The following is a 14652-nucleotide window of genomic DNA, read 5'->3' on the forward strand; positions in this document are numbered from 1 at the left end:
GTTTTTTTTATTCCCTCCATATTGACTGAATCCTAATGATTTGAAATATAATTTTAAAGTAGTAAATAGAAAAAATAGTCTCTTGCTTGCTTTATTTAAGAAAAGCTAAAGTATTGTGGATACAATACTTTAGCTTTTAGATTTAGCTTTTATGAAGGATTTCTATCCTATTATTTTAAAAAAAATATCTTTATTATTTTTATATTTTGAAGAAAGGATATGATTTTCAGACATTGAGTTACTATTTAATGTTATAAACGAATGTCTCAAATTATTATATATTAAATTTAATTCTACATTTCACACTCATTAAAGATGACATCCATAAAAGAAAATGGAAAAAACACTTGCTTATTTATTTATATAAATATTGAATACATTTTCCATAAAAGCTAAGTTTATTTCAGGTGGTAGTATATTGAAAGATATCCTGCATTTGCGCTCCGCTCTACGGGCTGCCATAGACACCGGGGTCATGGTAAGTGGGGTCATATGAAGCCGCCGGTAGGAGCTAGTTATTTTATCTTTTTTTTTCAGTATAGTGCCAGTGACTGCAGGATGAAATTGCGACATCAAAATTTTGTTAATAAGTGAAACTTTTATACAGTGTACAACGCGACGCTTAGATTTAAATATTAATTTAGTATTTAATTAATGTATCCTTGAATTAAAATATTTCTCTAACTTTGTTCTATTCTTTTCATAGGTTTTTCTTTTCCACAAGGTATAAAAATTACGTCACAAATCAGAGAGATTTCAATCCACTACCGTTATCACATTGACGTCACTAAGTTAAGCTACACGCTGTATCCCGCACACAGCAGAATAGATAGACGACACCTAGTGTTTCACTCCGTTCCCCGTTTTCCACCTAATCTAGAGGCATTGCGTGTTAAGTGGCTGAAGTCTTCGCCACCAGAGCGAATGAGCGATTTCATTTTCTCGTGTGAGAATCGAACCCACAACCTATCGCGTTTACAATCACACATTGTAGCATTTATATGAACATATAACATAGTGATATCAGTAATGTAGCAAAAAAGAAAAATATTTTCATTTCCAAAGTACCGTGAAGACTCGATGTTCATTATACTCAGGGTATGTATGTATGTATCATGGAAGTATCGTTCATGTCATTACATGCAGAAGCAGACATTAAAAAAAGGTTCTGATAGCCGTTGTGAGCTAATGTGACTGCTTCATAGTAGATTGTTAGAAAAAAAAGGTCATATTATGTTTACTTTACATAGGAATATTGAATTTACTGTAAGTTTCGCTAAATATTAGTTGTGCAACTTGGTTGTGGGTTTGATTTCCACTCGAGGAAATTAAATATTTAATATTTTCGTTTCCTAGCCGACGCGTTGCCTCGTTCTGGTAAGAGGTAGGCAGAGCGCTCGTCAAATTCCGTCGGCGGAAGTTTATTAACACTTTCCTCTGTTAGATTAGTTATTAATATTTTTAATTTTTTTCCATTTGCATTTATGTAAAATACAATAATAGAGACAAATCTACGATAGTTATGTAGATCTAAACATAAATAATCTTTTTTTGGATTACAAACCGCGTTCAGTCGTGCACATTACGTCGGAGTTAAACACTTAAATAATAATAAACTTCGTCATAATAATAAACGTCAGTAATTATTAATTAGAATTATTTTTACAGAATTATTTTATTTTCGACTCCATTTCAGACGAGCCGAAATGTTAGTAATATAATGCCTATTATAAATGGCAGTGTAGGTATATATCTTTGTATGAAATACAAGCTTTTTTACAAAATTTTTCATTATTAGTAAGAATATTTTCATTCTCCTAGTGGCAGAATGGGATAGCGCCTGACTGTAAAGGGGATAGCGAAACCCCATAGTTTTATTTTCAATTGAGGAAATAAATTATTTTCGCTATTCCACACTTGCACGCAATGTCCCGAATTCAAATTAGAATGAGTTGAGGTTCTGTAGAGTGAGATTTTTTACGTACCTCCTGTTGTGTTGCACGGGATCACCTTTCATCAATATCTATAAAAAATACTGATTTTATAAGTAAAATTAGCTAACATTATAGGTATAAGTACGTACGTACGTAGGTAAGTAGATAATTATGAATCCTTCCAGACTCACTCACACTTCCAGAGCGAAGTGAAACTATTAATAAATAAGTATCCATTACCCTGAGTGGGAATCGAACCTACAATCGTCGTGTTAGCAGTCACACGCTTGTTCCCCTGCGCCACGACAGCCTCAGATGGACGGATATCTATATATATAAAATCGAAAGGTCACTAACTCATCACGAAATCTCAGAAACTACAAGTGCTAGGAATCTCAAATTTTGCATAGGAGTTACTTATAGGACGTAGGTGCTCGATAAGTCGGGAATTTGTAATATTCTACTTCTAAGGGGTTGTTTCTGGGGTTGAAAGTATGAAACTTCGTTACTACTACTGGTAGGAGTCTCAAATTCATATTTTGCATAGGAGTTACTTATAGGACGTAGGTGCTCGCTGAGACGGGAATTAATAATAAAGTAGTTCACGCAGGTGAAGCCGCGGGCGGGCCGCTAATAAGTAATATTAATAAAATTTCACGAGCATGTTTAAATTAATTTGCGTTTCCTCAGGTATCCCTGCAAAACCATCCTCTACTATATACCTACATATTTGTGCGCCAAATATTATATCAAACCTACCACTGCCTACCTATGTATCATTTAACTTAGATCTAGTGTAAAGAAATCAAACACCTCGAGACTTTTACAGAACTTACTTAACTTCACTACAACTTAACTTCCAGGGCCAAATACCATTAGGCTTGTACAATGTATATCTCAGGACTTTTACAGAACTTATATTTCTTCCAGGGCTATATACCATTAGGCTTCTACAATCTTAAATTGTAATACAATATTTTATTCTAGAAGACCACTTTCCTCTTCAGCTCCAAATCTAAAAGTGCGTATCAAAATTTTCATCACATCAAGCGTCCTTTTTATATTAACAACTCGTGCTAGTTCTATGTATAAATTTTCAAATATATCTTTTATTAAACAAAGAGGTTGATTTACAATTTTTTTATAACAAACTAGCGGCCCGCCCGCGGCTTCGCCTGCGTGAACTACGTTATTATTAATTTCTATCTCCATGAGTACCTACGTCTTATAAGTGACGTCCATGCAAAATTTGAAACTCCTAGCATTTGTAGTAACGAAGTGTCATACACACTTTCAACCCCAAAAACAACCCCTTAGAAGTCGAATATTGCAAATTCCCGTCTTAGCGAGCACCTACGTCCTATAAATAACTCCTATGCAAAATTTGAGATTCCTAGCACATGTAGTTTCTGAGATTTCGTGATGAGTGAGTGACCTTTCGATTTTATATATATAGATAATGGTGAATATAAAAACTATTTATATAAAATCATTACATAAGTTAGCTGATCACTTCAGTCTTTTCATTGAGAAAGTGGTGTTGTCGGTTAAGTATAATTAGTGGTTTACGCACAAGATGGTGGTGGGTTCAATCCCCACTCAGGGGAATGTTTACAATTAATATTTTCGTTTATTTTGTTTGAATGGAGTACGCGTCGTAAGCATTTTCCACTTACGTTCACATTCCCTACATGTAATACAGGAATGTATTGCATCATACTGAAAATATAGAATTAGAGGTTAAAATTTTAAAACATATTATGAGAAACGGTTATGTTTTACTATCGCCCGTTATCTAAATTAGTACAACAAAACTTAATTATTTATTTACGCATTCATTTCTTATCGAGCGGTCCTTGTGTAAGTATTAATGGCACTTTATTGCAGTCATTACAATAGTTTTTTATTTTTCGTTTAATCTATTTTTTTTGTTTATTTATATCAACTTAATATTTTGAAACTAAAATTACATTTACTGATTTTAAATGTTCCGAAATGGAGATGGATTGAGCCTAGTGTCCGGGTGCCACGATGGCCTCATTGAGGAACGGAGTGTCTTACCACTATGTTCCCTCTGCCTACCCTGCTATATGCAGGATATGGGAACAAGAAGATAGTAGTATCCAGAATTACTGAACCAAAGGCTGGTTGCCCACATCTCGGCCAGAGACCCACGCCTTGTAGTAGCCAGATCATGTTAGTGTATTAGCACCATCCGGGGAACCCGTGTAGGGTGAGTCTCATATAGCTGTTTTATTCTTTTGTCGGTGAAGTCGAGAACGCCACGCTACTTAACGTTTAACTCGGCCCCCATTTATGTCTTTTATGGAATTTCCTCACTTAATGGAAAAGTGGAAAGAAATTATTATTGTTAATCATTAATACTTTATTATTTTTAAAATCTCTTTATTTTCCTACGTTCTTTGTTATAACATTCATACTTCCAGTTCCAGGTTATTAAAACGTGTAAATAAATTAATTAATAAAATATGTACTAATAGTACATTTATTAAAATGTACTATTAACATTATAACGCTCGCGTTTGGCTATCCGTTCTTCTGGGAAATAATTAGCATAACATCCGCCTAACTTTGTTTATCTGGTAGGCGTAGTGCCCCTTGCGCTTCGGTCAGCTCGTTTTGTCAGATCCAGAACCGTGGTCCCAGCTACTATTTATTACTTTTTAGTTTGTACGTATTTGTTAGGTTGATCGTTCAAAAAAAGGTTTTTTTCAGTAATTATATTTTCTACCTTTTAGCTTGAAATGGACCTAGTCAAGACTCTCCAAGTCTCCACTTCTCATCTTCCAATTCCAGCGCCCAATCGAACGTCACACTGTTTTGCAAAAATAGGAATGAAATTTTATCATAAATGTTTATTTATTGCCTTTAGGTTCAAATTAAAATGTTATTCTTATTATATGGACGATGTAAAATAAATACAAACGTGTGCTCTCTGTAATGATTTATTTGCAACTGGCTAGTGAGGCTACAATACGCTAATAACGATCGGACAATAGATAATAAGTACTTCGAGTGGGAACCAAACCCACTATCCTCGCACCGTAATACTGCGGCATGATGATATTAATATTATGATTATGATAATTTCAAATAATTACTTCATTGACTGATAGAGGTACTAATTTTTTTATTTCACTCAAGAACTGGACGGTGATTTATGTTTCTAACGTTTTATATTACGTAATTTTAATTATTTAAAATTATTTACTTATGAATTCAAGTATACTTTCCTACAGTTGCATGTTCGATCCCCACTCAAGGAAATGACATATTTATTTAAATTTATATCTCCATTTCTTCGCTCTGGTGTCGAGGCAAAACGCGGGGTTGAGTTCCGTCACTCAGCATGCAATGCGAAAAATTCGGCGGAAAGTGGGGAGATGGGGAGTGATTTAACACTAGTTTCCCTCTGCCTACTCAGCTGTGTACTTTACTTTATTACTTTCAGTTAAACTTCTATTTTAGCTAACCTTCCCACTGAGTAGGATTTGAACCCACACTCCCGTACCACCAAATATAAGAAGAACGGCCGCTTATTGTCGTTTCTACACAGAATATTAAAATTCAATCAATTCTAGATACAAATTAATTTATATTTCGTCAACATTAAGAATCAATAATCTTGCATAATAAAGTATTCTATTTAATGAATCAAAACAATATACCAAGTAGTGACACCTGTTTGTAACTATGGATATCGAGTGCTTACTAATTTAAGTTAAAATTGATATGTAGATGGCGATACCAGTCCGAGACGAATACTAAAGTAAGCTCATGTCGAGTGCGCTAAGAAAGAAGCTTTGGATAACGTTGCAGGTTAAGCTGCACTTTCACTTTTCTATACGAGATCAATCTAATGATTTCATCAAGAAATAATATACTGGCACAAACTATGAAACTAAACTTAGTTAATTAAATACTTTACTAAAATAGAAATAGTTACAACAGTTATTTATTTCACAAAAAAAAAACTATAAAACAATATGACATTCAATTAACCTTATAGAATGATGGGAGAACCTTAAAAATATAATCAAACGCAACACAAACTCGTTTGCATTTTGTAATAAAAATGAGTCATTTCGTTTAGCACGGCGGCTTCAAGAATGTGCGCGGGGTGCCATTTTGTCAAGTCCTCTCTTTATATACATTATCCATAGTATAAGATTAAATTGCAATTATGCGCGCATAATATAAATACAAGATATAAATTTCTATGGAAATTGTGAAAGGATAAATAAATAAGAAACACCCATATAATTATCAATATTTATTACATAAATTATAGCCAAGCTTACATTTTCATTGATTGTATCTAATCTGATTTAAAAATTTAAACTGCCTAAGTTAACCATCTGTTACCGTGCAGGGGCATTGTGATAAACCTGATCCGAATCTTATATCCGTCTTCCAATTATTCCTAATAACATTTAAAAATTTTTAACATATTTCAGAGGAAGTACGTCGACACGTTAACGCCAGTGCCCCTGCATCAGCGCTATATATAAAAAAATCTTATCATTATTATAAAACCTAAGATCACGCTATGAATTAGATATTAGGCTATTATTGGTGTTACTACAGTTCAACTATTCGATTTAATAAATGACAAATATTATTAGCGCTACGACAACGTTTTGCGTAAGCAATTTTTACACACTAAAATTTCATTTAGATCTGAATATGGCTTTAAATCTTAAAGTATCACATGTAAAAAGTGCCCTCTTTCCCCATCGACCGAACTTTCGTGTTCTAATGAAACGTAAAAAGGACGTATTTGTTATATTCTCGCACAAAAATTTTATTAAATGTCGATGGTGGTGGGATTTAAAAAATCTTATCTTATTATAACTACTAAGAAATATTAAACTATTCAAATATTAAAAAGGAAACGATGAGGAAAGACGCTACAAATATACATAACATTAAATTTATTATTGTACAAATGTGTCTTATAACCTTCTAGAGAGAGGCGAATTTATTGCTTTAGGCGTAGTTTATTATCGGAGACACAATGTACAAACGTATAGATACATTTAATAACGATATCTAAATCTTAATATATATATATATATATATATATATATAGTGTATATAAACAAAAAAATGTAAATGTAATTAAAAAATTAAACAATATAGCCACCAAGAAACGTAATCATTAAAATCATTGAGATATATATATAAGATGTCAACATAAAACAAATAAATTTACACACACAATATTAAGGTCTTTCACCTTGCTCTATCACTATATTAATGAAAAATAAATATGTATTTTACATTACACTAAGAACCAATTACATTACTGGACAACAAATTTCTCAATAAATATCTAGATTTTTTTTGTCCAGTGTATCAAAAATCGTATATTCTTCCTAATTTTTAAAAATAAATCGAGGTCATAAATAATATTATTTCGACCTATTACTATTAATATCAATATAAATATTATTTCTACTTTGATTAGTGGATATGACAATTGGTGTTATAAGACCGACTTTGTAAATTGTTTAAAGGTACATTTCATGTAAACATTGAAGTTTCGAACAACTGTCAAAGCTAGGAAATTGTTGAATAAATATTTGTAAAGCATTTTATAAGTGGATGATAATCCTAAGCACGATTTAAAATTATTATTCAAATCCAAACAAAGTTCGAAATATCCACATGGCTTTCCTAATTTCGGCAATATACCTATATTCAATAGACCTTGGAAGACAGTACCATGAAGAAGTATAAATAATGAACGCTTTTTTTTCATTTCTATTAACAGCCAATAGCTGCATTATTTGATGGAACACGTAATCATTCTTTTTAGCAAGTACTAAATATAATTATCCATAATTAAATAAATATAATTTATTGTTTTACATTAACAAATACAATTATAAAGATAAAAATTAAATCGAATTTAAATGAAGTTACTCGACCATATTTGCGTGCTCGTTTGTTTGTTGATTCGTTCTCTAATTACAAGTTTTCATTGTAAACAGCAGCATTTTGTGAAGCGTCTAAATATTAGTTATTGTGAAACTTTACTTTGTGGACATTTTAATTAATTCAATTTAACTTTGCTATCTCACAGTTGATGATGGAAGGCGGAACGCAAAACAAGAAACCAAAGTTTTTCAAGAAGAAGTAAACTATCAGACGTAACAATAGTTTCTAGTATGAAGAAAGAACTTCGTAAAAACTTGTTTCTACATGAGACTCATCTATCCTAACAAAACACGAAAGACATCTAAGAAGCCAAGAAAATATAAAACAATGTCTTATTTTTGTATAAAGGATTTTTGGACAGTGGAAAATTTTCAAACGGTAGTAGCTGAAAACGCGAAAGTTTTTTTACATCACGTTTGAAATCGTTTACGAGGAATTTTACTTAAGGTAATGAGGGTCACTAACCCTAAGAAACTACCCCTTTTCACGAAACGGCAGATGGCACTAAATTGTGTCAGACGAGGTGACCAGATGGTATTTTAGGTATAGGCTTCGTACCTATTTCCGGAATACCAACCAGCTTGTGTTGTATAGAAAGCGTTCAAGCGGTCTAATAGGTTTCTCAAGCCCCAATTTGAAATAACAATCTCAATATGAGCATTCACGGTTGAATTAACATGAACTTACGATAAATATACGAAACCTTAAGGACAATTAAAGAAGTTAAAAATAATCAGGTGATATTCGATATTGCCAAGATTGAGGGTTTTAATTTAAGGTCGCGATAAGAATTGTAGCCTAAAAAGTACAATCCAATAAAGTTTCCAGTGTTGTTTTGTCATGATTTGTTCGATGGTTTGGTTGGTGTAAGGTTGCGAATGATTGTAAGCCGCATTATATTATTTGTATGGATTAGTCTTCGAGGAAATTTTATACATAACAAGTTCGTTGAATACGTAATCATATAACTCCCAAACTTCATAGAAAAATATAAAATTACTTGATAAAAAAGCAATAAAGAGTCAAAAATGACATAGTCTTGAATTCAAAGGGGAAGCCTAAAGGATGACTTTATTTATACTAAATTTTCCGAATATCTAAAGTATTGCTAGATAGGCCACTTTTTGTCGTCTAATTCAGTACAGTTCCATTACTTAAGACAATGGGGTGTTGCAAAACAAACTAAAACTTAATAAGTAATACAATAAAAAATCGCATTCAGCGCCACTGCTTTTTGTATAAATCGCTCTGCATTCATATATATTTTTTTTATATATAATTCTCTAAACTCGCATAGCATTAGCCATCGCACCCATGACTGTCATAAGCTGGGAATAATAAACAAGCTCTTACAGCTATATTGGCAGTAGTATTCATTTACCCTAGGTTATGCTAATTTTTTAATGTTTCTAAATAAGAATGTTATTATATTTTAAAAAAGCAGTTGGTACATCAAAAGCAACCAATGTGGATCATATAAAGTGTACATTTCACTTATATGATATAAATATAAAAAAAGATTTGGCATAATACATCAAATGATAATGATATACCATAATCTGTATTACACAGCCTTTGTGAAACATTGGAAACACTAGAGATCCAACATATTAAAGCAAGGAGAGGCATTACACTAGCTAACTTATTATGTACCACTATAAAAGGAAATATTTTAAGCAGCCAGAAAGGATTTAACTTAAACTTAAATAAACACACAGTACTGTGGCAAGCTTAAAAGGTATTTAAGTACTTGAGTCCAATCACAATTGTAGTATACACATACAAAAAAATTAATTTTGGATAAATAAACTTTATGACTGGCATAGACTGAGTATTTCTTATACATTCTTATGCTAAAATACTTTTAATCTTAATATTTAAAAATTTAAACTTTAAAAAACACAAATATATCAAAATTATTACAGCAAATTTAGCTACCTACAATATATATTCTTAGAAAAAAATTACAATTGTTATTCGGAATGTTTCTATAAAAAGGGAGTTACTCTTAAACTATATCTCTTTTGTAACATTTACTAGTGATTATTAGCTTTTCGTTTTAATTGTGGTAAAAATATTAAAATTTTACACTGCATAATTAACATTTAAGGCCAGCTGAAAAAATTGCTTCATTTACATATTTCACAATTGAAACATGTCTTCAGTGTATTTACTGGATTTATTTAAATATTTATTTGTTGTATGTTTTGGAAAATAAAATAAATATATTTCTTATTATTTAAAAATAAATGATGGCATTTACTTCGTTGTATGGTACCTAGAGACGGTAGTATAATAAAGCTATGGTTGTGTATTGTTACTGTAAGACTGGTTTTATATTATTGACAATAACATTAATTGCAAGTTTGTCTTAATTGTAAAAAATTATAAAACAATGATAAATCCAAGTATAAAAAGCGTGCCTAGTCAATAATTCTTCTTAAAATCTATCTTCTGACAACACTATGACAAAGTTAGTCTATTTCTATGACAGTCCTTTTTAGAAAAATATACAAACTGCATCATTTTTTAATATTAATCACTGTATTTGAATCACTTTTTTCGGAGATCAATATCCAAAGGTTTCCTTCTCACAAACACTGAGAACGTTAAACACTTTATTACACAAGAAAACCATAAGGGCCACTAACGCGTATTTGAGCTCGCATACTTTGAACGCTGTTCATTATCTTCTTTTGATGTCCCACTAGAGTCACACCTAGAGAGGCCAGCTGGTGAACTGTGAGATCGACGACGGCGTTCATGTCAGTTATACCGGCAGCTCGAAACTTCTCAATATATCGAGACATTTTTATGCACTCTAACCATTCCTCCACAGAGGAGAATTGTATCAAATCTGGAGTGTCGCCTGCGAGAGGATCCGCTGAGCGATTTTGGGCTATTTTCCTTAAAGTGTCCGGGCATCGAATGAGTTTGTCCAATGTTTTCACGATACTTGCAAAAGAAGGTCGATGAGTGCGCTCTTTCTGCCAGCAATCAAGCATTAGTTGATACACTGCCTCGGGACAGTCCATTGGTGCCGGAAGGCGATAACCTTTTTCTATAGACTTAATAACATCTTGATTGCTCCAATTCCAATATGGTCGTTCACCAAAACTCATGACTTCCCAGCACACTATGCCCATAGACCATACGTCACTAGCAGATGTAAACTTTCTAAACGCAATCGCCTCAGGTGCGGTCCAGCGGACTGGTATTTTGCCACCTCGCGTTGTATAGGCACCATCTGCAGTGGACTCGATTTCCCGCGATAAGCCAAAATCTGCGATTTTACACACGAGCTGGGAATTAACAAGAACATTTCGCGCCGCGAGGTCTCGGTGAATGTAATTCATCTCTGATAAATATTGCATTCCAGTGGCAATGCCACGTAACATTCCAACCAACTGAAGAACTCTAAATTTACCATCATTTGCCCGCAAAAATGTATCTAAAGATCCGTTTTCCATAAATTCTGTTATAATCATAATTGGATTACATTTTGTAACAACACCTTGTAAAAATATTACATTAGGGTGCTCAAATTGCCCCATGATAGATGCCTCTGCCAGAAAATCTCTTCGGGCTCTTTCTGTGGATCCTGGTTTGAGGGTTTTGATGGCGACATCGATTTCTTGCCCACAATTAGCTGGTAGCTTAAGTTTGCCTCTACACACATCTCCGAACTCACCGCCGCCAATGATTGCCTCTATCGTAATGCAAGAAGCATCTATTTCTCGTGCGAACTCTCGTACTGCTTGATTGGGATCTTCGTATGTATGAGGGTCAATATATGTCCTTGAACCTGTGCCTGCAAACAATGGGGTTGTAGCATTACTGCTAGTTTTCGCTGGTCTGTCAGGCCCTGTGTACACTTCTCCATTACGATAGTTTAGAGCATTACAGTCACTTGGTTGCTTTTTGTCACATTCATCATCAGAGCGCAAACGTAAAATTACAACTGTAGCTATAATTGCTACAACCGAAATGACAACAAGAGTGACCATCACACCTGCTACTAGTTTTACTTGAGCACCCTCCTCTTCTCCCACAAATGTTGTCTCTAACACTGATCCAGTCCTAGCATATACAATTGCACTTAATTCTCCCCAACCTCTTTTCATTTTGGCTCTAACTCTTATAGCATATTCTGTATCTCCTTTCAATCCACTAATTATAACATGAGGTTCTTTTGTTATTTTGACAGTTGCATTAGCATTCTTTTCAAGGTTGTCTTTTGGATAACATTTAATTTCATAACTTTCAATAGCATCATCTGGATCAGTCAAATCAATTGGTGGTGGATTCCAAGCAAGAGATAGCTTGTTACTTTCAACACTCACAACTCTCAATTTTGTTATGACACTAACAACAGATGCTTCAGTAACAGCCGTCACTTCTATCTTTTTTGGAGGTTCTCCTGTCAAATCTGTGACACCATTAAGTGCAAAAACTTGAAATTTATATTCTGTTACTGGGTCTAAGCCCATTACAGTGACTCTAGATGAATTGAGACCAGAAGCAGCTGGCCTATATTCAACATTAGGACCGCAATTGGAGCAGTGTATCTTGTAGTTGACATCAGTTCGTCCACCAGCTTTATGAGGAGGTTGCCAAGCAAGGGATATTGAGAATTGATCAGCAAAAGTTACAGTTAAGTTTTCTGGTGCTGAAGGTGGTTGAGTGCAAGGTATGTTCTTAGGATCTTTCTTTGCTCTGAAAAACCCAGGAACACATTTACATTCTATTGAAGCAAAGCCTGTAGATTCAGAATAATCAGGACACGGTGTGCAGGGGTCATCTCCTGTGTGTGCTTTAAACTTTCCAGGTGAGCACTCATTACAAATTTGATTAGTGTGATCTGGTTCATATCCAGCTCTACATTTGCAAGAACCACTGGGCAAGGTCCATTTGCCATCCCCTTTGCATAAATACACCGGTGGAGCCTCACCTGATGCAGTTTCAGCATTTTGGACACAGGTTCCATTAGCCTGTTCAATTATAGTCACTTCACGTCCAGTTGGTGTAGCTGGAAACTTTGCAAAGTTTATTGTCACTTCTGGGCAAGTTATATAATAAACTTTCACAGCTAATATTGATATGCAAGCTCCTTGATCTCTGAACGCAATATACACTCCACGTTTTGTCACTGCTATACTCTTTACTTCAGTGTTAATATCCACTTCAGAGTTGGTGTTAAATCTTCCATCTCCAGCTGCAATACGACCAACTAACTTATAACTTTCAGGTTCCCAAGGAGGCTGTTCTCGCGTCGCAACATCAAACTCATAATACAGTAAACTGAAAGTTTCTTTACAGCTTAAAGCATTTCCAGGAAAGAGTGAACAATCACGAATTGTGAATTTAATCTCGATATAAATACGATTTGCATTTCTTCGTTCAATAAATGGGGTCCACAGCCAGTTATTTACATTATGGTGCGCGACGTCGCATACCACGTAGGATCGCCAATTAATTTGTTTCTCGAAATTAGTGTATGATTCTTCTAGCCAGCCAGGTGTACTTGCTTGTAGACCATACGGAAAACGTGTCCAACCAAGAGTATCCTCGGTCGTAGTATCAAGAAGCATAACTTGCTCGCCGCTTACATGTAAAGCGGCTATCACCGCGGCCGCCACCGCTGCGCAAATCCACATCATCTCAGCGACATAACAATAACTAAGAGAACTCGTAAATACAATATTTATTAAAAGAAACGTAAGTAAAACACGTCGTTTTCACTACATAATGATAAAAACGATTCCTCACAATTAAGGGCTAACACTCCACTTTGTCCAAGATAAAGGATTGTCCCGTCATTTCTCTACGGCAATGTACTTCAAGTGTTCACGGTACAAGAGAATATGGCTTAATGCTTTTAAACGAGTATGATCACAATAATATCACTGATAAATAAACATAATAGGTTGTAGACACTCTTATGGTATTTTATATGAGAATCCACATTTTAATTTATATTGATCCCGTATATAGTCGAAAACTCGCTTACTTTACTTGACATGGACGCGCAGCACTTTTTTGTGTTGCTATTAAAAATAACAATAAGAAAAAAAATAGAATATATCATTGCCATACTTAAAAAATATGTATATTTTGTTGTTATTTTTGCAAAGTGAAACAAAACGTAAATTTTAATAATTTTACATAATAGTTTAGAATAAATATGAAAGGTTTAAAATTAATTAATTATTGACTATTACTTAGTGATTGTAAGAATTTATTAATTTTAATTTATTAAATTAATTCTTTAAAATTAACATTTTGTAGTAAGAATTAGTGGTTCATTTTATACAAAATTATTTTAATACATACAAATAACAAATCTATGTAAAAAAAGCATTTTATTACATTCTTAATAGTAAATAAACTTAAAACACTGTAGTGACAAAATATATATGAAAAATATACTGGTATAACATGAGATATATATTAGTGTTGCCAAACTATCGATAGTTTTAATCTAAAAAAGCCCTTGCGATCGATAGTATCGATTAAATAGATAGTATCGAAACTATCGACAGTTCAAAAGGGTACAATATTATTGGACAAATGCAATACTATCGATATTATCGATAGTATCGTATCTCCTAGTCAGAAAGGTATCGATACGGCGAGTTAATGCGTGAAATACCTTTTACGCACTAACTTTAGCTTGATTTTGTTCAGAATAAATGTGACTGATGCTGACTGTTCAATAATATACTAATGAAATAGCAGGAACATAAAATTCATA

At 33.4% G+C, this 14652-nt stretch overlaps 1 protein-coding gene across 1 annotated transcript; it reads right to left on the reverse strand.

The window, feature by feature from the left end:
• Positions 1-6215: 6215 nt before the first annotated feature.
• Eph (Eph receptor tyrosine kinase) lies at positions 6216-13949 on the reverse strand. The gene has a single exon (XM_085205927.1). The coding sequence runs from the start codon at positions 13556-13558 to the stop codon at positions 10520-10522; it is 3039 nt and encodes a 1012-aa protein (XP_085062053.1). The 5' UTR covers positions 13559-13949; the 3' UTR covers positions 6216-10519.
• Positions 13950-14652: the final 703 nt, after the last annotated feature.

This window comes from Heliconius melpomene, chromosome 21 (genome assembly GCF_056956725.1).
Source record: "Heliconius melpomene rosina isolate 202511_hmr_F chromosome 21, ASM5695672v1, whole genome shotgun sequence".
NCBI lineage: Eukaryota > Metazoa > Arthropoda > Insecta > Lepidoptera > Nymphalidae > Heliconius > Heliconius melpomene.